We start from the raw sequence: 26345 nt of genomic DNA, 5'->3' as shown, positions 1-26345 counted from the left end.
GGTGGGTGGATGAGTGTGTGTCCTCCCCTAACTGCTCATTTGCTTCTTTATCTCTCTCCCTCTCTCTCTGCAAAGGGAGGAGAGGGCAGCAGTCCCATGCCCAAGTACAGGGTTCGTCCAATGGTATGCAGCGGATGGGGAGGGTGGGCGGGGCTTATGAGCCAACTGTCACGTCTCTCAGGGCATGTTTTCGTGAGTCCATTGTCCATGTCACTCAGCTGTCGTAGACTTTACATCTGAGCTGTGCAGCACCACAGGGTTGACTCTCCACCTCTGACCTGGTTAAAAATAATTACATGGATTTCTTGTGTTTGAAAAAACACGAGGTGCATTTGGTCAAATGAATTAAGTTATTTATGGGAAATACCATCACTGTCAAGGAGATTTTAAATGGAAAATACACCAGTTTCATACATTAAAGTCAGTTTGAGTCAACTACAACTGAAGACTGCATGATTTGAAATGGAGAGGCGGCTTCTGGGCGTATAGAGCGATCATCACTGCTTTAGGCTGAATTCTACCTCCACTATCAGCAGTGCGTTCTGGGTAGCGTGTGTCAGGCTTTAAAAAGATGTGTAGAATAAAATAGACCACGAAGTATATCTGGTTCTGCGTCATCGCTTTTGATCCGCTTTTAGCTGCGAGGTTGACAGTGTTAGAAGTGTGGTCAAGTATTTAAGAGTTTGGAGTCAAGTTGAATCAAGTGCACCTCTCATAGTTCAAACACTGGAAAATGGTTCTGTTATGTCCCAGGTCTGTGTCATTGTTAACTTCCTCCAACGTGTCTAAGGCTATTGAGCTCCAAGTGACAGACACGTTGACCTGCCGATCTGTGCAGCTCACCTGTAAATAAGAAACAAACGCACTCTATCATAGCATCGTAGCTATTAAAAGGTGCAATGCATTGTTGCAAGACAGGTTTGTCGCGTCCTGTTTTTGGATATGCCATGACAACTTTCACAGATATATTTTTGTAACTCGGAAACAGCAAGTATTTATTTCACATTATAAGACAAAAAGCTTATAATGACAGATATGTAGTAAAGCGTTCATTAACACAGACATTACACATCAAGTATGGAGTAAAACACTTAGTGTCTTATTCTTTGTGCTGGAAACGCTGTTAATTTGTCCCCTCTTCACTCCTGATTGCACCATTTAATACTCGTCTTCTATGTGTCATCTAGATGTGGTAACGTGTCCACAGTCGTGTCGTTGTGTACAGTACGTAAATGCTTTGAAATCAGTTGGTAATGAGGTATACATTAGTCGAGACCGGTAACACGAGTGAGTCTGTGTGTGTTTGTGTGCAGATAGAAGGCGTGTGTGTGTGTGTGTATTTGCATAGTGTGTGTCTGTTTTTTTTATTTGTTAACATGATGTTTTGTTGCATATAAAAGTCTGCCCTTCTAAAGTATTACTAGGGTTTTAAAAAATGCATTTAATCCATCTTAAAAACACTTCAGCAACCATTTTATTTATTAGAAACATGATAAATTATCATTTAAAACTCAGTGGAGCTGAACACAGATTAAAATGTACATACGTGTTTTCAGCAGTATTTCTGTTGGGTGTAATATGTTACATTTGGTCTATAAAATAGGATGATCCATCTGTTTTTAAGTCATATATTCTAGTTGTGTCTCTTGCATTGTTGTCTGTTGTCCAGTTGAGTGTCCAGGGTCTCAGCTCTCTCTCTCTCTCTGGCTCTCTTTGTTAAACTGTTAACCACATCCCTCTGTTCTGCCCTCCTTTTCTCTTTGTTTTCTTTTCCTCCGCCTCCCTCCGGCTCGTTCTGTCGCTCTCTCTGTCTCTCCCCTCTCTTGTCTGTCTGTCTGTCTGTCTCTGGCCTGCGCTCTGACAGCTATAAAAAGGTTGCCTTTCATGAGGAACAGATCCAAGGACAAAGACAAGGCCAAGGCCATCTACCGGCGCTCCATGTGTAAGACCTTCGTTAGCCGCTACGCTAGTCTTCCTCTGCCTCCCCTCCCTCCTATTGTCAGGCTAGGGGAAACAAAGAAGGAGCGGTCACTGATGACAGGGTGGTCACACTGTGGGGCAGTGACGGTGTAGCTTTGGTTTGAAGCCACAGCTGCTCTATCTAATATCCAAGACACAATTTGATCCATGGTGACGTTGACTGACATCTGGAAAAAATAATTCCGTCTTAAATTTGTCATAGTCACTGAACCCAGTGCTCCATCCTGAGACATCAGTGACTTGTCCTTTTAATTTTCTCCTAGTAATCACCATCCCTCCGTCACCTCCTCCGTCACCTCCTCCGCCATACGTCTGCCGCCTCCACTCTCTCCTGTAGAGTATCTTCTATAAGTCTTTATTAGCGTCCACCAGCGTTGTGTCACTTTGTTCTCACTATCCACGCAATAACACAAACTTCTTAAGGCAAAGATGTACAAATGAAAATATATGTTTTAGGAATAAACTGTTAAAAGATGAATTTCCTCTTTCTGGACGTGTGCCTCTGGTAGAGTCACGTTTTCTCGACCAAAGCTCAGCTTTTCACGAATCACAATGCAAAGGACAACTTTATGGGCAGCTTTGTCATGTGCTCTGTGGTCTCATTTTGTTTGTTTATATTGTACGAAAGGCTTTATGCGTGTGTGTGTGAGAGGGTGTGAGGGACGGCGGGTTTGCCTTTCATGCGCCTGTGGTGTGCTTGCCTCCGCCTTTGATTACAGCATGACAAAACAAAAATCGCCTGATCAACGCTCGCACTCACCATGGAGGACTTGAAATGGAGCCTTTATTCTTTCTGTCTGTCTCTCTCTCTGTATCTCTCTCTCGCTTCCTCTGTCAGCGTGCTGCATTTCAGATCTTATTCCGCTGACATGGACTTGCCTCACTCAGATCTGTTGTGTACAGTGCTGCTGCTGCTGCTGCTGCTGCTCGGAGCAGCTCTGCATGCCTTCATGCTTCTCTGCCGCCGCACACGGCTCCATAAACAAAGTGCATAAAGATAATCGGTGAAGTACAAAAGTAAAATCTTAATAAAACATACCTGGATTAGCCATGCCACTGCCATCTTTGTGCACTTTGACTGACATTCCATATTGTTGAAATCCTGCATTGGCCTCGACTTTCGTCAAGTTTGGTTTGATTTTGTTGTATGCTACAAGGTGACTTTATGATTGAAACGGTATTAAACCTCTTTATCATTTTGATTAAAATCTCATCAAAAGGGCAGTACTTTGTCCGTCAACCTATTTTCTGATCCGCGGTCTTTATGAGGATACTAGATTAGGTAGAAAAGTTATATTTAGAGAGGTAATCCTCCAATTTTAATGATATTTTAGCAACCTGAGCCATTTTGAATCCCTTTAGTCATGCAGCAGTCTGTAACAAAATAGTATATTAATTCATAAATTCCATCAATTCTGGGCAAAGAACTTGAGGTGTGATAAGAAAGTGTCTAATTTCAGTTCTTGTCTTCACTTCCATCATTCCATCCGTCCGTGCAGCCATGAACGACCTGCTGCAGACCATGGCGGTGGCAGGTGGCACGGGGGCTCAGTGGGCGTGCAGCATCGATAACCTGGACGGGACTGAAGCCGGAGACAGCGGCATGACGGGCAGCAGCAGGCGCAGCGGACAGCGCATGAAGGAGCTCGCCTTTTCCACCAATGCCATCGACTGTGCTGCCCTCACTCTGCCCTCGGCAGGACACAGCAGGGCCAAGCTCCGGCTGCAGGTCAAAGGTCAGGAAGCTGTTTTATTTTTTTATGCGATGGCTTCTTAGACTAGAATCATTTGTGTAAAGATATTTGTGTCGCCACAGAGAGCTGTAGCATCACTTTCATCTGTATCTCAACAGGTAATGCCTCGTGCGAGGATGTCGCCGGCTCTACAGATGACCCCAAGAGTCATGGTAAGACCAGAATTAAACTGTATATGTGTCAAATGAGGAGAAAACCAGTGGCTGCTGCCTATCAACGCCAGCAGAGAATCTAAATTTCTTTTAAATGAGGAGAAAGATTGAACAGACCCAAAAAAAAGCAGGTCGTGTCCTCAGTACTCCCACTGCTAATCTTTGGCCTGCCTTCCTGCCCTTTGATTAAGCCTGATCTACAGTTGCTGAAGCAATTTTAGTTGAGAGCAGAAGAGACAGAGGGAGATCAGCTCCTACTGAAAGTAGGATTGACTCTAATTCAGGAGTTAGAACGTTATCCAGGGATGTTAATCTGCAGCCAGCCAACTATTCATCAGTTCTGTGCCCATCTAATGTAGATGACCCAGTTGTGAAGCAGTCGCCAAACTACTGACACACATTCCTAGCACTTAAGCGAAGTCTTATGTCCTACTGCCAACAAATAGGTCCACTCAAACTGTTGAAGTATCTAACTCGCGTTAATGACCATTTATTGTCCCAAATAGTCATTAAACTGTATCTGCAAGACCCAACTGATCCCAGAAGGCACTCAAAAAAAATATTATGAGACAATGTATCAGCCAATAGGTCGTCTTCCAGAGGTATTATGTGATGGTTATTGATTTTTAAAGTAACTTTAAAAATGTATGTGTTTCAAAGCATTAAGAGATCTTAAAGTTGTTGCATTGTGAGCAGCAGTAATGAGTAACGTGAAGTCCCATCAAACATGGGACTTCACGTTACTCATCACAATTCACCATGTGGGTGTGTTGCATTGTGTGTGTGTGTGTGTTTCATCAGGCCTGCAGGTGTATAGCAGTGCTTTGTGTCCTTCTCCTGTTGAGCAGAGCGCTATGTGCAGAGTGCCCTGTAGCATCTGTAGTAAGTGACAAATCTTTCGGCACTGGAGATCGCAATGGGCTGCTTTTCCTAGACATAATAGCAACTCTGATACTGATCAGTAATGTAGAAGTGGATTCAGAATGGTAATGTGGTGTCACGCATGTCCTGACAACCAGTCTGAGAGGATTTCACGGTCACTGGCTTCCAGCTGCATCTATCCCCGCTTAGGAGCAAGGTCACATTGTCAGCACTCTGTTCTTTTTCCTTTCTTTTCCTTCCCCCTAAAGTGGATTGGTCCTTGTATTTATGTGTCCCTGCCCTCGCTCTTTGTCGGTTCTTTGTGTACTGAATGGACATATTGGGGCGGCAGCCTGGCACTGAGCCACCCTTCCTGTCCGTCTGCCTGGCATGTGCCATCTGCTGCCCCAGCGGGAGACGCTCTGCCACACTGATATATGTTACTCCTTATGTCAGTGCATGTTGGTGTGGGCACTTGTTAGCATGAATAAATCCTAACTGTGTGTACGTGCGTCTTCCCTCTCGTCCCTTACCCAGCCTCCAGACCCTCCAGTCTCCATAGCAACAGGACCACCAGTAGCAATAGTAACAATAACTCCCACCTCACTTCTCCTCTGGAGGGCAAAGGTATGCTCCTCCTTCCTCTGACCCTGTTCCTCTGCCTGTACTACTGTCGGCTAACTAATCTGACTTTCCTCTTTTGTTGCCTTTTATCTCGTTCTTTGACGCCTTTTCCAAAACCTACTTTAATGTGGCCCCTAGTGAGAATTTGATCACGTCTATTTTTCCTAATTTAAAGGTTAAAATTGTCTACGAAAAAGAAAGTTTTGAGGTGATGTATTTAACAAATCCAAACGGGACAGGTGACATACAGGTGCACCATAGAAAAGATTAATCTGTAGCGGGCTGTAGTGCATTTCAGTAACAAAGGCTTAAAATTTAGATTGCATGCTGCAAATAACTGAAAAATCCGATCAATACTAATGTAGCTTCCTAGCAGTGAATGATAAAAATCATCGATTACTTTCCCCGTCATCTAATAACCGCCTGCGCCTCCCACAGGCACGTTGAACGGCAGCCTCAGCAGGCCTCACAGCGAGAGCAGTGGCGAGTTCAGCCTGAGTCTGGACCAGGAGGTGTGGTCCAGCAGCGGCAGTAGCCCCGTGCAGCAGCCCTCCTCCTCTCGCTCCTCTCACCAGAGCCCCCTGCAGCTGCGCCGGTCCCTCGACCCATCCGGCGCCGCAGGCAGCCCCGGCCAGACGCAGATCAGAAAGACGGGGTCTCCGGCCGGCGAGGTGCTTTCCCTGCAGCAGTTCCTGGACGAGGGTATCGATCCTGCAGAGGTGAGGTGTTGCATAAAAACCTGCGCAGGAGGAGGATCACGCTTTTGTGAAAATTAAATAAAATATTTTCCTAGGTATTAATCACTCCAGGAAGTAAATCTGTTGATTATCTTCTTTATTAATACCAACATATTTAATTTTTTCTGTCTATAAACGATTGTATGATGGTTCTAATTATTCTGTACTTAACACAGTTTGTTTGCTTTGTCCTCTGTAGTCTGGAAGCCAAGAGAACCTCACCATAGACTCTCCTCGCCTCTCCACCTCTTCGGAGCATCCACAGAAAGAGCGCATTTCCACTAAGGGCCGGGGCATATTGCGCTCATCTAGTGGGAAAGCGGCCCCAGTCAGCGCCGATCGGCCACCGAGGTCCTCGGGTCAACCAGGGCGCCCAACTCTACGAAAGGCCGAGAGCACCCGTGTGAGAGGCTCTGCCCCCCTCCGCTCCAGCCTTTCTTCACAGGGCAAAGCCACATCCGTCTCGGAGCGGCTGGACTCGGCTTCCTCCACGCTGCCCCGCGCCAGCAGCGTCATCTCCACCGCTGAGGGCACCACGCGGCGCACCAGCATCCACGACCTGCTGTCCAAAGACAACCGGCAGCCCGTGTCCGTCGACGCTTCACCTCCTGTTACTTCCCCCAAGGCGGGGGTTCTCTCCCAGCCAACACCTAGTGAGTACTACCCCAACAGCACCAACCCAAAGGGACCCCTTACCGCCGCCAGTACCACCCCTATGTCCAAGTCACTCAGCTTACCTTGCCATAGCTTGGAGGACCCCGACCTCTCCACCCTCGAGTCTTTCCTCGGCCCTTCCTTCACTGTCGAGTCGGTGTTCATGGACTCCATCTTTAGCGAGTCAGCCGGCAAAAACCTCCCCTTCCTGTCTCTCAACCCCACCCTAGTCAGCAACATCAGCGGGCCTCCTGTTACAAATAAAGCCCACCCTTCCCCTGTGCCGGACCACATTTCCACCCAAAGCCAGCCCCCTCACAGTCAGTCAAACGGCCAGACGAGATTGAGCTCAGCCAGCCAAGAGTACAACAAGAGTGTTGATGTGAATAATTCAGACGAGGCGCTGAGCCCAGAGGATAACCAGTCCCTGTGGTATGAGTACGGGTGTGTTTGAATGACAGGGAGGTTTCTGGCTTGCTCAGCTCGATGCTCAACTCTGCTAAAAGAGGGGAGACTGAAAGGATAGATGAAGAACAAATCCTTCATCACTGCATGTATTTATCAGAGCACTATCTATCTCTGTGTGGTATATTTGGGTTCTTTTCTGTTTGACATGGTGCTGAATGGTGTTTGTTTGTGTTTTTGTTTTTTTTGGTTCTTTTTCTTGTTTTGTTCTTTGAGGTGGGACTCTGATGAAATCAATATTCTTCCATCCTTCACCACATTATCGTTTCCTCATCCAATCTGTTTCACTGGCTAACACATACTATTATCGGCCGTAGTGGGTTGTTTTTACATGACACACATTTCTGTTTCGATCAGCGAGCAGAAATATTGGATTGCATTTCATACGAGGCCAAAACAGGCTGAGTCAATGCAGTGACAATAGCAGCAGCAGGACCCCCTAATTTCAAAAGTAGCCGTCTGATACAGACCAAAGCATTGTGGGACATTTTAGCTGCAATTGCAGTGTGCCAGATAATAGGTTCTCTTACCACCTTTGTGTTTTATACGATGAATGGGAGTCCTTTTCACTCTTTAACTCAGTTATCATCAACTTTAACTGCATGGCTTGGTTCTGTCTCAGTCCGACCTGAAATGCTCATTTTGATTGCTGTGATCAAAATGGTTATCATGTTTACCTTCTGTTTGTTTCTGTTAATGGTGTGTGCAGTGTTTGTTTTTGTACAATTGGTTCCTTTTCTGTATTTACTTTTATATTCATACTGACTGGAGCTTGTGGTCTGCCGTGGATGATGGGTTACTATCAGGTGGATCTTACCTGAGCTCCTGGGCTGGTGACAAAATGATGAAGCTTCATTCCCCAAATAATCGGAGAGACGTTTTTAGTTGGATAAGTGAAAGTCGACAGTGAAGGGAGTAGAATACACTATGAACACAATGGTTATTGAATTTCAGGTTTCCGGCAGGTTGTGATACTGAAACATGGAGTCGAAAAGTTGAGAACTGTTGGAGATTGTTTTGTGAATGAAGCTAACATCATTTCTTTTGGTATTTGGAAACTTAAGAATGGATGATATTTGATTTTGTGTTTTAGACTGACAAGATCTTGTACAGACTGTAATCGTTAAGTTATACTCAAAGACGAGCACTACTTATTGTGCCAATACTAGTAGAACTGTCTGCCTCTAGATTCTAATTTATTTCTGCTTTTGTTCTCTGTCGATGCTTTATTGTATTCATCTTGATTCACCGTACATGCAGGTATAAAGGAAATGAAAGTGTTCTTGTTGCTCTGCAGATGTAACATAAACATTACCTTTGTCCTACAGATGTGGAGGGCAGAAAGTCTAAAAGCAGGAGCGGGGAGCCGCAGCAAGGCTGCTAAACCCTGCCCCCCCACCCTCGTCTGTCTGCTACCATGCTGCGAGCGCGTGGTGAGTGAGCGCTGCTCAAGTGGGAGGAAGAAAAACGGGGTTGGGGGGGTGGGTTCGGTCTTGTCTCCATGGGAACCTAAAACATGGTGTAACAGATGTCGTCCATCCTGCTGTGCACTTGCTTCCCCTGCTTCTCTAAGCTGTTACCCGAGAGCCCCCCTCCCCACTGTCCTGTCCGTCCCCTCACTGTCCCTGTGGTGCCAAACGCCTGCTCACAGATCCTGATGGGACCCCGGTCTGCATGGCATATGGGCCCTTTTACCGTGCTGCTCTGAGAGGATGCCTGTTGTTGTTGACCCCAAATCTCTAATGCGAGGAGTTGCGGGCTCGAGCCGCTTAGGGTATCCCTCCTTCATGATGCGTCTTGTGCTGTTGGTGATGGTGACTGCTGAGTGTTTGATACTGGCGAAACAAGTCGACCCTTTGCTGTTCTCAAGCTGCTATCATTGCTGCATGGCTTGGATGTAGAGCTGAAATCCTTCCCCCTTGCATGTAGATCCAAGCTGACTGCTTCCTTCCATCTCCTTTTGTTACATCTCTGTCTTTGCTGATACAATTTCTGACTTCTAACTTTCTTCTTTCTCTCTTTTATTGTCTTTCTTTTTGTTCTATTTTCCTCCTAACCTGTCTTATTTCTGTTCTTATTTTTTTCCACCTTTTGCTTGCTTGGGACTCAGAGAGAAAGGTGGCCTTGGAGCTGTGAGTCTGAAGCCTAGTAGAGTTAATCTGCTGAGACCGTCTACAGTGAGAAAAGATTGTATATCCCAGTTTCATCCCTTGTTTTTAAAACCCAGGACTTCAGTAGAGAAAAGTGGCTTCCTTCTCTGTTTAGTTTTTCTTCCTTGAATCAAGGAAACGACCTAAAAATACTAGAAAATGTTGCAGTGACAGTTTTTTTTTATTTTTTTTTTCCCCCCAATTAAGACTGCTGTGGCAGATTGCACTGCCATGTGTGGGACAGCTAGATGTGCACTAGTCTCTTCGGACTAAGATTAAAGTGCCAATGTTCACACAGCAGCCAAAAGGGCGACTTATAAACCAGACTGATGACTCCATTTGGAAACTTCCAAGTCAGACAGATTATCTTCTGCCCATTGTCACAAAAAAAGAGTCTTTGTAAATGGGCAGAATGCACAAGCAGAGACAACATAAAGCATGTCAGCACAAAACACTCCTGGTTATTGTATCAGACTGAAGAATCACAATCTGCATGGGGCAATCAGTCAGCCAATCATCCCACTTCCTTTATCCGATCAAAGAGGACAACAGTGTTCAGTGGGAGTTTTACTCGCCAGGATGCCAAATGGACTTGGACACTAAGCCATGACAGCTCAGTGATTGGCATCTATTGCCTGCCAATCACAAGCGAAAGTTGTGTGAACTGAGCGTGAAAGAGAGAGAGACTGATCATGGGAGAGTTCCAGGTCACCTATAAGGCAGTTGGCAGCCATTGCTCATGCGAACACGGAGATAAACCGAGAACGAATGCTGTTCATCTTCTCTAAAATCAGATTTCACTATAGATAACTTAGCAAATGACACAGTCATCTCATTTATCGCTTCTCATCCCGCTCTCACTGGAAACTAACAGTATAAAGCGCACATACAGTATTGTGTCTATTTCCTTAAGAGGCACTCTGTAAGGATATGTGTAAATCTGACTGGAGTATAGGTGACCTGTGACATGCCCTGCGCACACAGAACATGTGCAGATTTCTGTTGTTGTGTTGAACATGATGGTGGTGACGAAACCCAGTGTTTTCCTCCTTTTCCACTTTTACATGAATCCATTTGATGTAATTAAAATTCATCAAGACTATGTGTGTTCTTGTTTATTTTGTACAAACATGTTATTTTTAGGAACATTAGTCTGTGCTTATGGTGTTGAACAAAGGTCTGGATGAGTAACATGCGCACCCTAGATTGAAAATTGTTCAGTGTTGCGCTACATTGACTTGGGCTAAATACTACATTGGGACATTCTTTTGGGTACACAAAGTTTAAATGACTGCTGCGCTGCAATAGATCATTCTGTTGTGTTTAAAATGTTTAAGAGAGGTTGGTTCCTACTTTAAAACCATTTAGGAGGCTGACATGTGCAGATGTGTAAGTACTTTGGCAGTTCTGTTGGTATCTACACTTTATTTGGATATTCAGATTTTATTTTTGCTTTCTCCTCCACTACATTTTAGGAGTATTGGGTACTACTTACTGTAAGGATTTAAATTTGCGTAATAAAACCCATCGGTATGAAATATATTAAACCACCCAAATGAAATAATTAAATTAGCACCACATTCTACAATATAATGTACGTAATTATGTAGTGGAAAAGATAATTCTGATAAAGCAATTTAGCATGAGTTATCTTTATTGCTCTTTTTCATTTTTTAATATCCAGGCATTAACTTAATTTGGTATTTCTACAGAGTGATATTACAAATTTATGCAAATATTTCTGGTATTGAGTTGTACTGACTAGTGTTAGGTCAAATATAAATTATTATTATTGTTATTTTTTTTAAAATGTTCAAAACTTATATATATATAAAAAAAATATGACTTATCTGAATGATTTAATGAATTGTAAATTATTTTGAATCTGTGTGGTTGCCTTTTAGTTAAAACTCCAGGGCTCCTACATTACCCAGAATGCACTGTCGACAGTTGGCTCAGTCAGAGGTTGAGGCTGCGTTGCTGTGCTTGTAGCAGCTAATGTGGCTAGCCACAGCCACAACAATGATGGAGTAATATATATATATATATATATATATATATATATATTTTATCAGATTAAGAAAGGGAACCATTACCACAGTACATCAAGCCCATCAAGCTGGACTCATGGAAAGGCATTATATTGTGCCTGAGTGACGGAGGGGACTGACACCATCAGGAATCAAAGGTATGAAAACCCACAGCTTTATAACCTCACACAGGAGCAGAGGCTTAAAAACACATCCGTTTTTACACGCTATGTTTGCCATCCCTCCTGATTACACTGGCTCCTAAAACTCAACTAACAATTTTCTTTCTTTTGAGAAAAAATGATTTGAGACTAAAAAGTTATTTCCATATTGATATATCTTCCACTTTGCATTTAATTACCTGTTTGTGTTTCTGTGTTGTAAATAAATAAATACCAATTAGGAATTTTATAAAAAATATGATTCGGTACATAATTTTGTTCCTCTATCAAAATGACTTAGGAAGTGCCTGAGGTTGATTTGTTTGAAGTTTGGCACCCCCTAGTGGCGACTACTAAGTACTTAGATCAAAATGTAGGTTGAAAAATTATTAGAATGAATTTGAATGAGTCAATAAATTATAAGTTTGTGAAGTTGCATCATCGCCAAAACACTCCAACTATCCAACATTACTAATAATACAACTTAAACTGTATGGTCGAAGATTTATCTTGATGGCTACTTCTACTCAAGCAGCAACATTTATTATTTATTAACACTTAAAGTTTCACTTTAAGGGTGATCCTGCTGTGAGTGAATCATGAAGCCATGATCTTGTAATACCGTTTCCAGTTCAGATAAAATTGGCTGGTTTGAAGTGAACCTCTAAAATCAACTGTAGTATCGTCATAGATGATGGATATCTGAGTTTATCCACTGACTAATGCTAAGATACCTATGACACCTAGACATGACCATAAAGGGCGTGGCTTTTAGTCACCTTTATTCTTGTTCTTGATGATGTAATCATGACATCAGTATGACATCATCACGTTACCAGTGGGAGTTTTTAAATAGGACCCGTTTCTAACACTCACTAATACTGTGGAGGTTGGGTTGGAAGGTCCAACCTCCTCCGCTGACTCTGGCCTGTAAAACCAAACCAGATGATCAGCCCACTACAGCTGCAGGTGGAGGTCTCAGCCTCCTCAAGCCACCAAGCTCATGCTTACGCTGTATCCCTCAGCCAAATATGTGGAAGGCCATTAGTGGCTCTTATAGTATTATCATACTATAATAATAGGCATGTTCTCCCTGTGTCTGCCTGGGTTCTCTCCTAGTGCACCGGCTTCCTCCCACTGTCCAACGACATTGGGTTAATTGGTGATTCTAAATTGGCCGTAGGTGTGCATGTGAGTGTGAATGGTTGTTGGTCTCGTTGCGTTAGACTGGCGACCTGTCCAGGGTGTAACCCAGCTCTTGTCGAGGCAAACATAAGGATGTCTCATTCTGCTGACCTGACCTCCATAATGTAATCTGCTCCTGAAGCCGTGACCTCATAATGTCACACTCTATGGTCCTTACCTGAGCTAATGACAGCCACTGTGTTTCAGGTTTTGGTTCATTTTGGAGAATTCTGAATGCAGTTACTTACAGAAAATCAAATAAATTTGACCTCCACTTTTTTTCTGTGAGTATTATTTCTATGTTGGTGTGAGTGCTCAACATCCGGTGCATCAGCGAGGCTCCTTTCCAATAATAACAAAGCCACGAATAACAACCAAACACTTTTAAATGTATGATTTTTATTAACTTATGGTCATGCAAAAATCCAGCATCCAATTGAAACTCAGAGTATAGACATGTGTAGCCCCCTTTATTGTAAGGTTACAATGCAATAAATGTACTTTTAAAGGGGCACATACAAGCTAAGGCTTTTGCTAATCTTTAATGCGAGATAACATCACTTGATTTCGATATCTCAGACAGCCATTTCATAACCTCGAGGATGCAAATAACATAGATTTCCATTTCTTTATCAAGTAAACAGTGAAAAATTACCAGAAAGTAGACATGCATATTTCTTCCTATATTTGTAAAACTGCATATATAGTGTTGCTGTTAAAGATTGTGTGTTTTTTTAAATTATCCTTTTCCAGCATCTGTTTGAAGCATTTCAGGAATCTTTCTGGCCCCTCATTTCGGTCAAAGTTAGAATTAACACATATTAAATGTTTGCCAAAGTATTTGTCCTGTTAAGATTCATTTTCACTTTAATTTTCTTTTGTAGATAGGTCTTTTCTGTAAATTATATTTACAAACTTAACTAAGACCCTGTCATGTTACTCTGTTAATCTGGAGCTCAGTGATGCCTCATCATTTTAACTGAATTTAATAACTGAAACCATCTCCACAGTTTTTCCCCCAGATTCATAAATAACTTATAATGGTTTCAATCAGGATTGGACTATCAACTTCAAATAGTTGCCAATAATGCTCTGTAACTGTTAGATGTGTGTTATTCTTCTAGTCCAGTTCAGTGGTCTGAAATTGGCACCAAAACCCAAAGATGAAAGTTATTTTCTGCAAGACTAAAGGTTTAGATGAGTGACTGAAAACTCTGCAGACCTAGGTTTACTTGATTTTGTTTCATCTGGAAAAAGTGTCTTTGAAACTTAAAGTTGTATAACTTCAATGATTTTAAACCACCTATTTAATAAGGACAAATCGTTTTCAGAGTAGAGTAAATAATTCTGCCGCAGGTAAATTATAATACTAACTTTGAACACTATTTCAGATCAGTGAAATAGTGTGCAGCCGTTGGCAGGAATGTTACAGTGTCTGAAAAATGAAATGCCTCTATAGTGCTGCTGTTGGTCAAAACCTCCACAGGGTACCTTTAATAGGATGTGATATACAATCTTTTCTTGTGGTAATTTTTCCTCTTTAGACTTTGAAATAAGATCCAAATCAAACACAAACGGAAGAAAATCATTACTTATAGGTGGACCGGTAAACCACCTATAAGTGGTGAGTACATGCTGCCTCAGTTTAAGGGGTCACAGGCAAAAAGGTTGAGAATTACTGTTGTGCAACTAATTACAAAAAAAGTAACAACTGCTAGACTAGGACCATAGAACCGGTGGATCTGAATGGAGTGAGAACTTTAATCACATCATTGTTAACATCTGTGTTTACATCGACACCACATCAAAATGTCACCTGCAGAGACTTTATATTAATCTGTCAACGCTGCTAATTATCAACTGTCCAAATAGTTTGGCAAACTGTTTCCTCCACTTTAGATGACCTGTAAGGTTACACTGCATCTTATGTTCCCATTTAAACATTCCCATGACTACGCGGAAATACACACGCACACGCACACACACACACACACACACATACACACAGACAGAATGAAAGAAAAGCATCTTGTCAGACTGGTGGCAACGACAGACAACTGGGCCAGTGCCCGCAGCACAGACAATTACTTAGAGCCATAAAAAACATCACATAGTTTCAGTACTGGTATTACAACGCGTCGTATGGTGCAAAACGTGAGAGGGAGTTGGGGGGGGGGGGGGGGGGCACAGTTTTCATGGCAGGTGGGATATGTCACAGCACAGGCGGTGGATACAGGAGGCTCACGAAAGATTCACTACATTTCTTTTTTTTTTTTTTTTAATCTGCTCGACTTGTGTCAGCACACGTGATATGATGTGATATGTGATCATCTGAGGGATAACTGTGAATTCTGCGTGTAGGTGACCACCAGCAACAGCCTAAGTAGTGCATGAGTTACTATGGAGCAGCGCAGGACGGAGACGCGACAGACGGCGAGGCTCACCCCTCTGCTGGTACAAAGTCACACACACTGACGACGTTTCTACGATACAGTGAAAAAAAACAGTGCAGCAAAGTTCAACCACCGACACAGAGAGTTGATTTGTCCTCTTTAAAGGGAGAATCTTTGATCTCATGTGCTTATATAATGTTGTGAATTTCAATATAAGAAAGAGGAGTTTTTGTCTCGAGTTCTGCGTTAGGTGTGTGAGGAGACTACGGGCACGTTAGAAACAGGTAGTGGCAGTCTCAGCCTTCATTCATTTGAACCTTTAATATATTCTTTTAAGTTCTGGCTAAAACAACTGATAAAAATATCAACATCAAAACACTAACAACTAGAACATTTACAACAGAAACTGACAAAAGGGACCAAATCCACTGATTGCCATCAGGTCCCACAGCCCTCTAGTCAACATAGCCCTCTTCCCCATCATGCCTTTTTTTTTCTGCCCAATCCTTCAGGTGATTTCTCATTTAACATGCTTTTTTTTAATAATGCCAGGACTTCACACAGAAGTACATCAAGCCAAGACTGATAATATACAACTTTTAAAAACACAATCAGAACAAGAGACAGTGACATCTTCATCATCATCACACAGCGTGGTGCTACTAAGACAGTAATGGACTGGCTAGCAAAGGTCACACCAGATGTGGAGAGTAGGAATGATGGAAGTAGAGGGGCAGAGGTAGGGCGGGGTGGAAGGAAAGGATTTTGGCAAGTGTAACCTGAAGTTGCAGAAAGGTTCACTCCCTCGGAAGAGCAAACACAACAGCATCGAGTCTTAAGTGTCTGTGCAAAAACAGTACAGGCCATTAGATAGTTCAAATAAATCATGCTTCACGTCAAAACACACAAAAACAGACAAAGTAAAAGTAAGAAGTTGCCGTGTGAGGGTGTTCGTGCTGTTAGATTAGGTAGTTCAGAAATTTGAGGAGCTTTAGACTTTGACCGATGGCGCCACCTAATGTTCAACTTCATAAACGTCAGGGCAGACAGATGGAGGCCTTCTGCAACTTCAGGATGAGCTGGCCTGGATGTTGTGTCTAAAGCTCAAGAGAAGCTCCACCTCAAAGGTTGGAGCACAGAAACCTTGAGTACTGTACATGCATGTTTGTGTGTAAATATACTGGTTTCTATTTACACCTCGGGACCTCAAAGCAGAAAAAAAAAAAAAAAAAAACACCCACTCTGTCATGCCAACCCCCCCACCCTACACCCTTAAAGCACATCATGTGCCCCCATTCTCCTATATAAATATTTATTTATACACAATTCTGTTAAATAAAATCCCCATTTTGATTAAAAATATTTTTTTTAACACAAAATACTTTAAAATATTATCCCCCAGTCAGGAGATAATACAGAACTCTTAACACATAATACAAAAAGTGGTGAAAATAAAAATAAAGGTCCCTTCAGTAACATATCACAACACCTAAACCCTTTGAAAATATTGTTGCACAAACCTGACACAGAAATTGAACTTTGATATTAAGTAGATATTAGTTGCTTCTGTTCCCATGGACCCCACCCACAAAAAAAACTGTTAACTATAAAACAAACAATACTTGCACTGAAGTAGACGTTCTGCTGCTCTGTCGAGACAAAAAGAAATCACATTTTTCCAGATATGCTTGCTGCCCCAGTCATACTCACTAAGTGTGTGAAGTTGTTATATATGTTTTTTATTTATTTATTTATTTATTTTTTTTAACACATTAATACTTTTCCACATGGCAGACAAAACAAAGACGGGGAAATAAAGGCCATGGGAGAAAAGGACCAGGGCAGCATCACCCCTGTGTTGCCGCCAGAAGCATGCACCATCTGCAAGAAGGGGCTAACATCAGTTGGGCCCCAACATCGTAGCTAGGATTGGACTGGATTGTTGGTGTTGGTCGGCCACTCAGTCAAGCTTTTGAAATATGACATATTTTTTTTGATTACGTTTTGTTTTCCTTTTGTAAATTTGTAATGAACACTTTTGTGTTTTCCAAGCAGCCTCTTCCCAGCCAGGATCCAGGCACCGCTCCGACCACGGAGAGTAAATGCTCCAAATAGCTTTAGAGTTCAGGCAAAGCTGGAGGAGGAAGAACACGACAGCAAGTGAGGAGGAAGCTGTCTGAAGGGTTGAGTTCATCCAAACATTAGCCATATAGTTGAAGTTTTATAGTGTATGTTCAGAGGCCATTACTAAAGCAAGCTCAATATAGCCTTGGTATTTTTATATCATCTGACTACACACAGTCTAAGAACCACTATCATGCTAAGCAATCACAAGATAAAAGGTTAAAATAGAAGAGGGCGGATGAGGAAGTGAAAGTAGAGGGGAGGAAAGAGACGAGGAAGTGGAAGAGGAATAGGGAAAAAGTAAGCAGAAGAGGGGGAAATGTGAATGCAAGAAGCAGCAGAAGAGAAAGTGGAAACGGAGGCAAAATAAGTAGAAGTAAAAAAGGAAGAGGAAAAATATGGAGGAAGGGAGTAAAGAGAATAAAGATGGAAAGAATGACGAGGCACTGGAAGGAAAATAAAATGAGCTGTAAGTGACAGTGGAAGAAAGGCAAAAAAGAGAAAGAAGGAGGAACTAGATGAGGAAGGGAAAGAAAAGACATGGTAGAGGAAAAAAGATGAGGAGAAAGCAGAATAAGTAGCTGAAAAGCCAAACAGCCTGTGCAGATTTTAGTCAGCTATAATACTTTCATGGTGCATAAAACTGTTCACATGTATCACCTCACCTGGGCCCGGGTATTCAGTTCACTGCAGGGGTGCAGCTGGCGCTCCTGAGCAGTGGAAGTGCACATTGAGCCATTTGGCGTCGCGGCGATGCCACACACGCGTCTCCTCTGACTGGCAGGAGCGCGGCCGTCCCTGGGTGTCGATGTACTGCGTCAGGCGGATGTAGGCGATGCAGGCAGCATCCTCACCGATCAAATGGACGTGGGGGTTGAGGATGGTGGTGTGCACTGGTTTGCTGTTTTTACTGAGAACTGTGGGGATGGTAATGTATAATTCAGCTGTATGTAACTGGTCAGGTCTGTCAGTGCTTCACTAATTAACCATATTTGAGTTCCAACATTAAACCGCTTAACTTAAGTTTAACAATCACATTTAATGCATTTGAATAAACTGACATATGATATAAAATGTGTATCCTTGTACACATTTACCAGATTCAGCACGACGTTAAGTATTTTTGGAAACCTGGAATCTATACTTGAACCTTTAAGTCCCTATGAAACATCTAGAGGATTGCTGCAGGATGAGTCACCAACATCTTTTAAAATTATTTTCCAGGAAATTACCAAATTGATGATTGATTATCATATTTTCTGTATTTCCCTCCAATAATTATTTTAAGGGACTTATGTAACAATTATGGTGAATGAATTTTACACCGTAATTACACAAGACTGAAGTCTGGGCAGCAAGGCCAAGTACTGCAAAGACATACTTACGATTCTCAAAGTAGAACTTGTGAAAGTCCATGCCCTCAACCAGGTTTCCAAGGGCCTCTGGTTCAAAAGAAGTCAGTCCTGGATCACAAATTCTCCTGTCATATGAAAACACAGCAGAATAGATGTATATTCAATCAAAAAACAAGAACTTTACAGTGATGTATGTTCCATATTTGAACCATGATGCAACTCACGTATAAGCCTCAAAATCTCCATTGTTGATGGCTTCAATCAGCTGCTCTGTCATCTTTATTATCTCCTGTTTACGAGCTGAAACAGAAACAAAGAGAGGCGACCAGAACAGGTTACAGACTGTCAGGAATCAAATGAAGGCTGAACGTGCACATCCCACTGCCCATGCTTCACCTCGACTTACTGACATTTGAAATAAATTCCGCGCATGGGCATCGCCTCTGGTAAAAATGACAGTGACATTTGAAGTCACCCTGTACGGAACACAACACACTGTCCATGCTGAACACAGAATCAAGAGTATTTGGGGCTGTAACGTTCAAGAGTCAATGTGCTGCTGAACCGGGAAACTTCTCTAAGCAAAAGCTTAAGCTAACTTGTCTCAACTGACACAACTCCAAAAAACACTTTCACTGTGCACACACCAAGCAAGATCAATAAATATTATATCTACGGTAATTATTCTGCAGGAAAGGGCACATAATTGCGGAAATGGACTAGATATTAAAAGTGAGACATTGACTGTATGAAACTAGAAGCACGTCACACCGGATTCACTGAATCAACTAAGTTTGTATTGAAGACAATGAATCAGCAGAAACACCCACACACCAGACTTTATGTACATTATGTTATAAATTACGCTAACATGCAGCTGCTTGCCCGGAAGGGCCAGCAAACTCTACACCTGCATGTAGTTATGTCCATAAAGTCTTCCTCCAACTTTGCCAACAACTGGCACAGAAAGTTAGAACAAACCAAATGAACACAGCTTTAGGACAGCTCTGCAAAAGCAGTGCACCACCTGCCTGACACTTACTCTGCTGCAGGTTGCTGCTGCGTGCAGGGAGTAAAAGGGCAGACTCTGGCTTAGGACAGGTGCTCTGAGCTGCAGGGACAGAGGGGCTGCTACCAGCCTCCTGCAGGAGACCAGCTGCAGGCAGGTACAGTCATACCAGTAAAATAACATTACGTAAGTGGCTTCTCAGCCTTCAGTATATCAAACTGTGATTGTTTGAAATTACACTCAAGACACTCAGATGATACTTAGAAAAAAGAAAAGGAGAAATAAACTGTAGTCATGTCAGGGTGCCAGCAGATGGCAGCAGAACAGGGCAAACCAGAGCAAGTGAGCGTATTCATGAGCCCCTTTTTACTGTCTTGTTTTTTAGGGGAGATTTCTTTTGCTTAAGAACAGTGGTCGGGTGTACGAGGAAAACCAGGACAGAAAGGTCAGAGCTGAGAGTTGAATTAGGGAAACTGCTGCCAACTTACAGGAGGCTGGTGGGCATTGAGGAGATGGGGTCTGGGCCTGTTCCTCAACAGTGCTGCACTGACTTAACCCTGCACTGTCTGTGCTAGTAGATTCACCAGCAGCAGCTGCACTCATCACAAGACAAACACAAAAATACACAAATATGGACTGACAGTGAGGCTGAGATGATGTTATTTTTATATAATCTAGGAAAATAAGTAATAAGTTAGTAAAATGGCCCATGGTCCTGTCCCCATCTTCGAATACCTTGTCTGACCACAGTCTCAAACTTCTATTCCAAATCCTCTCATTTATCAAGCTGGAGCTGTTGCACAATTGTCTATATAAATACTCGTAACTGATTTTCTGTCAACTCCTTAATTTACTGACTAAATTTTTTACCATTTAAATCTGTTACTGTGTCACTAGAAAGTAAAAGACATAAGCTGGACAGGCCACCACAAGCAGCCAAACCTCTCAGGTCACCTATGGTCCAAAGTAAGTACACTTTAAGGAGCATCAAGGCCACAAGGAGATCAGCAGTCTGTTGCACCAACTATGTGGAAGATCAGACATAGTTGGTGCAGCAGAAATACTCTAAATACTCTAAATAAATACAATAACATCTTCTTTTAAGATGATACAGCAAACTCAACTTGAGCAATAAGAAAGAAGAGCCAAACTTCATGTCAGCAATGCCCCTCTTTGAGATCAAGCGCTGGTCAGTGGAAAGCTACCTTAAGTAACAGGATTTACTCTCTCCTGGAAAGCTGCGGGTAGCTCTGTCGTGCTTCATTCATCAGACATTAAAGGGTCATCCCCAAGCCTGAGACGGCCGGTTAAAGGCTTAATTGGCAAGAGATGCTGGTATGCAGACACTCATGCCAACCAACCAACAATCAAAATGAGACAAAGGTACCCATTAAACAGATTAAATATAGCAGAGAATTATCATCCACTCCTCACTTCTGTAAAGCGAGAAAATTTAAGATAATCAGAACAACTTTAATGAGCGAGCAGAAAGGGGTTTAGCATTTTGCTCTGAAGCAATAGAACAAGATGGACGAAGTAGTTGTTATCTGCTGTTAAATAAAAAATGCTAATGTGAATAGGCTCTATTGGCCAAGGATATGTATATGCACACATAGATAGTTTGTTCTCTGCATTTAACCAATACATTTATACACATGGAGTAGTAAGCACACTTGGAAAAGTGTGCTTCGATGCACGTGAGCAGTTTTTTCAGGGCTTGGCGTCTTACTCAAGGGCACTCCAGCACAAAGAGGATTCAAACCAGTGACCCTGAAGTCGTAAGTCCACTTCTCTAACCACAGCTTCCAAACAACTTAGCAGGTTTCGTTACAAGGCCCCCTTAGTTGGCACTACAACGCCATGTGGTGAAGTAGTGAAAATATATTTTGATATTTTTGTCATTTTAAGATACCAAGTGAATAAAGGGCATGCAGAGTAGGTGAAAGTTGGACAAGTACCTTTCCTACCTTTCATCTCCTCCTCTTCTGTGTTATTGCAGCTCTCTGTGGAGCCCTGTCAAACAGAAAGGATTAACACAAAAGGAGACAGATGGACAGAGAAAAGAGGAGTGGGTGGAAAAATAAAAAGTTGGATAAAGGAAGGGGGATCAATAGAAAGACAAATAATTTTTTATTTGTAAGTGAGGCAAGGTCGGGAAGCTTTTGACCGATAAAGACACACAGACAACGTGACGGACAGATGGACGAGTGGATGACTCCCTCCCAGGAACACAAACCAGCCAGGACAGCAGCGAGGGGAAGCGCAGAGAGCCACACATGACAAACATAAGTGTGTGAGCAGCTAGAAACTGTGTAGCTAACTTTAAGAGGAAGGAGTGTGCTTGCTAGTGTGTAACTGGTCCGCGAGAGGAAGCATGCCCGTGTGGCAAAGTGAGAAAAGTGTTAGTGTAAAGAAAATAGTGCAAGAGCTTTGTCATTTTTAATATCTAGTGATACTACTGTTGTGCAAGCTTGAACACCAACATGACAGTGCAAGCAGCGGGGTAGTTGGTTCCTATTTTGGTAAAAAGTCTGACATGAATATCTGAAAATGGCAGTTTTCAGCGAATGTGCTTCTGCTGGTTATGATGGTACAAGTAGAAGTTTCTCTTTTAGATAAATTTAAGCAATTTTAGCAGAACACATATCAGGGAAGAAAACCAAATCATGTGCTTATGTGTGAATACAACTATCCAGTTGAACTTGATAACTGGGACAATTATTGCAACTTGAAAATGTATTTAAAAATTAGAATTCTTTTTACACATTTTCAATTTTCAATAGCCTAACAGTGTATAGAGATATATTTAGAAAAATCCTCCACAAATTATCTATGAGTGTTAGTTGCAGCTGGTGGCTTGAGGCTGGAGAAGGAGCGGCTTACCTTGGTGCCATCAGCTGGGTTGTGTACAACAGTTGTCTGGGCTTCCTGGGGGGAGGTAGGAGACACTTTACCATGCAGGGAGGGGATGGATGAGGGGGGCACCAGCAAAAGATGCCAGGGATTACCAACATATAAAACGACGACAAACACACAAAACAGACGCATATGCACACACCAAAACAAAAGCACAGGAGCTACAGTACAGAGGCTGTGGAGCAGTTATGGTGATTAAACACAACACTGTGGATGTGGTCAGTGTCAGTCTGTTTCCCATCCACCAGCTCTGTGGCTACGGATTATTTTAGAGTCAAAAATGCATGAAAACAGCCATGAACACAGCTAAACACATTTCAACAGTTAGGGCCATGGCTGAGGAGGAGGGTCTGCGGAACATTTCAAGAAGCTTAAAAAAAAACTCATTAAACATTGTCTTTAATGTTAGGTCTTATGTTACCCCTACATCCTGAATCAAACTCGCTCAAAGACAAACTGCCTAATATTTCTAATCAGGCAGATCTTTCCCATCTTAGCCTTCCATCTGACACGGTGTAAACTTAGTGACAACTGTTTGTGTGTGTAACCACTCCTCATCCTCGGCCTTGACCACAGAAACATTCAGCACAAAGAAATTCAAGAGCTCCAGGTTCTGTAATCGTTTAGAAAACAATCCCACAGTATGCAGATTTAGTCAGTCAGTTGGACTCCATCTGATTTAAATCCACAACAGACCCAGCCTTAGAACATGCAGCCCCTTCGATGACATATGAGATTATGGGGAAAGCTTCGCAATTAATTTTGGGGCGTTTTAAGTCTTTTGCGTTGCAGTCTTGAGTTTGTAACCTCTAAAACTATGGGGTTACCCCAGCGTGCAGAATTCACCTCTGGCATTATGTGAAACATAACAATGAATAATCATGAATACTGTCTTAAGTGAGAAGACTTACGCCACTCCTTTCATGTCTGCATGGTAAATTTGAAGCCAGCTTAGTTTAGCGTAAGACTGACAAACTTGGGGGAACTGCTAGCTTAGTCCTGTAAACATGGGAAAAGACGGTAAGATCTACTGTATATTAAATCACATATATGAATGCAGGGGCTGCATCTTCATGCACTTATGAGCGCTCTGTCACAGGTCCATTCAAGCTCCTGTTTTACCCAGTAGTCCTAATTTACTATTTTCAAATGGTAAAGCAATTTAAGATTTGCCTGAGTTTTCAAGCTTTTCTTTCCAAGACATTGCATTAACCCCCACTACAACAGCCAAATCATCAGCAAAGCTCAGGTGACATAGCTGAACACACAATGGAGTCACCAGGATGTGGGCAGAACTTGATTGAAGTGTCTGCTGATGTACCACAAAATGAAAGTCATTTGTCCACCTGTCAGTGTTGTGCACTGAGCAAATATATATGAGTGGCATTAACAGGAGATATGGGTAAAACACAAGCCAGGAGAGACTCTTCGAGGCACAGACCAGTCGTTCAATTTTCAAGTCGTCAAATTCACTGCCAGTATCACAATTTGTGTTCAAAATAGAAGCAAAGACGCAGAGGATGATAGACCAGGTAGAGGACGTACAAGAATACAGAGAATAATCACTTAACATAGGAATGGACAAAAATATAAGGAGACCGAATTAAACAGAAAAGATGGAAACAATGAAATGATGCCATAAAAAGCAACGTGAAAGAAACCAAACAGAGATGAGGTACCATTGGAGCTGAAGATGACATGCTGCTGTCTTTGGTGCTGCTGCTGCTTACTACACTGTTTTTACTGTTGTTTCCCTGCGACTGGGGCAAAGAAACACAACACAGAGTGACTCCCGGTGCTCCCACTGGGTCTTAACCATTAACCACTGAAGGTTGTGGAAACGCAGGTTGTAAACAGGAGTAGAGCCATTACACGGCCAATAGAAATATGCCACATACTGTAAGAGAGTAGGGTTTAAGGCTGCTATTTTAAAAGCCATTTGTTGTTGTGCTCTCCTGTATGTGTGCTGTGCATGTGGCTTCAAAGTAAAACTTTTAACCCATAACAGGACAAATAAATGTGACAGTATGAGTGTAACAAGGTTGACTGACATGACTAGCTTTTAAATTGTGGATTAAAAATCTGTGTATTGCTGTATGCCTGAATTAAATGTCTATGTGTGCAGATTTTATACAACAATTTAAACAAAAAACAAAACACAGAAGAGTTAGTCAGCACATGCATTTTAAAACAGTGAATATATTTTCAAACTGGGAGTTTTAAATAATTTTTGCCAGCACAAAATCAGGTTAATCAGAATCAGACGGGTTAAAGAAATAAATAATCCGAGCTACAGCAAGTAGCGGCTAATTTATGGCGGCAATTAAGTAAAAATATATGTAAAACAAAGTTAGAAAATAAGTTTATAATAGTTACCAGTCCAGGTCAGTGCATGCAGAGAAAGACCTTCTGAAAGTTTTCTAATGTATGTGCATGCATGGAGTTAAGTACTACATTTTATAGTCCTCCTATAGCTCATGCAAAAGCAAAAAGTATTTTACTCACAACGCTATTCTGAGCTATAAGCAATTTTAATGAAACTGAGCTAAACTATTTTTAACATTTTTAAAAATCAGTTTTAATGAAAATAAATACGAGTTTTCTGTCACACGAACTCTGAATTTGCAGCAATGTATTTTAAGATCATATGTTTTGCTGTTTAACAGAGGTGCAGGTTATGCTGCAGATTATAACATGAATGTGTGATGTGAACACTGTGTGAGCTGGACTCTCCCTTCAGCCTCAGGCTAACTGGAGGGAAAGGAGAATGCAAATATTCCCACAGGAAAGTTGAGAGGTGTGGACAAACGGATTATGTCAATTTAGGGTTAAGAGCAAAGTGCTGGGAGGTTTTCAGCTGTTTTTCAACAACTACGAGATGAGCAAATATCCCAGTGTGACTTTAAACTGTTCTTGGCACTAGGAACATCTTTAAACAGAAAAACTAATGTGCAACACAAATCTTCTAGCAAGGAAAACTACAGCTATCCCATCTTTCACTGTATTTCAGGTCTAGAACAGGGACAATTTGAATAATTAAATGAACATCTGAACGATCAGAACATATGCAGACTATATTACACTGATATTAGGTGTTTAATTGTCAGCATTGTGACGCCACTCCCTTGTTTGGTTTTGAAATGATGTTACAGGATTAGACACAATTGTTTCAGGAGATTAAATGTTTGACATGCAATCTTGTTCTTATCTTTTATGAGGTTTATATACTCATTAACAGTTAACTGTTAATTTCAGCGCAGTTACAACAACTGAAAAACACAGATGTCCCTAATCTGAGGTCTCTCTGAGAGTATTTTTTTGTCTACAAAAAGTTGTTTAAAGGAATTAAAATGTTCAGATCCACGTGTTATTTATATCTGCATATCTTTAGGAAGCAAGAGACGTCAATACTTTTGTGATGATTATCTGCAGGTGACCAAGACAGCTGTTTTATTGAAGGTAAAAGGGGAAAGAAGAATTCAATGAAATGAAAAGTAATGAAGGTACAATAAGTATGCAAAAACAACAGAAGGGGAAAATGATTGTCGAGTGATTTTTGGAGTCATTAAAACGTCCCTGACTCCTGTGATGGTCAAGAATGAAGGCCTGATCTTGTCCATGGACGGTTGAGTCAGACCTCAGACCTCATAACTGATGGGAGTCAGTGTGTGTTATTTGCTGGGAATGCATGTTGAATGAAGCTGGGAAATCCAACAGAAATGTCGCCTAATGCATCTCTGCTCAAACAAATAAATAAATAAAACCTTATAGAAAGAGGGGAGGACCGGAGGAGAA

At 42.0% G+C, this 26345-nt stretch overlaps 2 protein-coding genes across 11 annotated transcripts in view; one reads left to right on the top strand and one right to left on the bottom strand.

Moving 5' to 3' along the window:
* Nucleotides 1-10487, top strand: part of ccdc88ab (coiled-coil domain containing 88Ab) — a 59971-nt gene extending 49484 nt beyond the window's left edge. Inside the window, exons 30-37 of one of the 6 annotated variants that reach the window (XM_084562151.1) lie at nt 1865-1942; nt 3480-3716; nt 3833-3886; nt 4688-4768; nt 5285-5374; nt 5810-6090; nt 6308-6761; nt 8556-10487. In XM_084562151.1, coding sequence (XP_084418277.1) covers nt 1865-1942; nt 3480-3716; nt 3833-3886; nt 4688-4768; nt 5285-5374; nt 5810-6090; nt 6308-6761; nt 8556-8611 — 1331 coding nt within the window. In that variant the 3' untranslated portion in view covers nt 8612-10487. Of the gene's footprint in view, nt 1-1864; nt 1943-3479; nt 3717-3832; nt 3887-4687; nt 4769-5284; nt 5375-5809; nt 6091-6307 lie in introns of all 6 variants that reach the window. The other 5 variants (XM_084562146.1, XM_084562147.1, XM_084562148.1 and 2 more) reach the window with 5 other exon arrangements.
* A 4965-nt stretch (nt 10488-15452) lies between these two features.
* Nucleotides 15453-26345, bottom strand: part of camk2g2 (calcium/calmodulin-dependent protein kinase (CaM kinase) II gamma 2) — a 57861-nt gene continuing 46968 nt past the window's right edge. For 2 of the 5 annotated variants that reach the window (XM_084561937.1, XM_084561938.1), the window contains 8 exons: nt 24230-24310; nt 22518-22562; nt 21602-21647; nt 20123-20227; nt 18850-18925; nt 18656-18750; nt 17936-18187; nt 15453-17280 (listed from right to left, as the gene is read on the bottom strand). In XM_084561937.1, coding sequence (XP_084418063.1) covers nt 17955-18187; nt 18656-18750; nt 18850-18925; nt 20123-20227; nt 21602-21647; nt 22518-22562; nt 24230-24310 — 681 coding nt within the window. In that variant the 3' untranslated portion in view covers nt 15453-17280; nt 17936-17954. Of the gene's footprint in view, nt 17281-17935; nt 18188-18655; nt 18751-18849; nt 18926-19667; nt 19782-20122; nt 20228-21592; nt 21648-22517; nt 22563-24229; nt 24311-26345 lie in introns of all 5 variants that reach the window. The other 3 variants (XM_084561941.1, XM_084561939.1, XM_084561940.1) reach the window with 3 other exon arrangements.

This window comes from Chelon labrosus, assembly GCF_963514085.1.
Source record: "Chelon labrosus genome assembly, chromosome: 15".
Lineage (NCBI taxonomy): Eukaryota > Metazoa > Chordata > Actinopteri > Mugiliformes > Mugilidae > Chelon > Chelon labrosus.
Note: the sequence above shows the minus strand (reverse complement) of the source record. Positions and strands in the feature narration are given on the sequence as shown.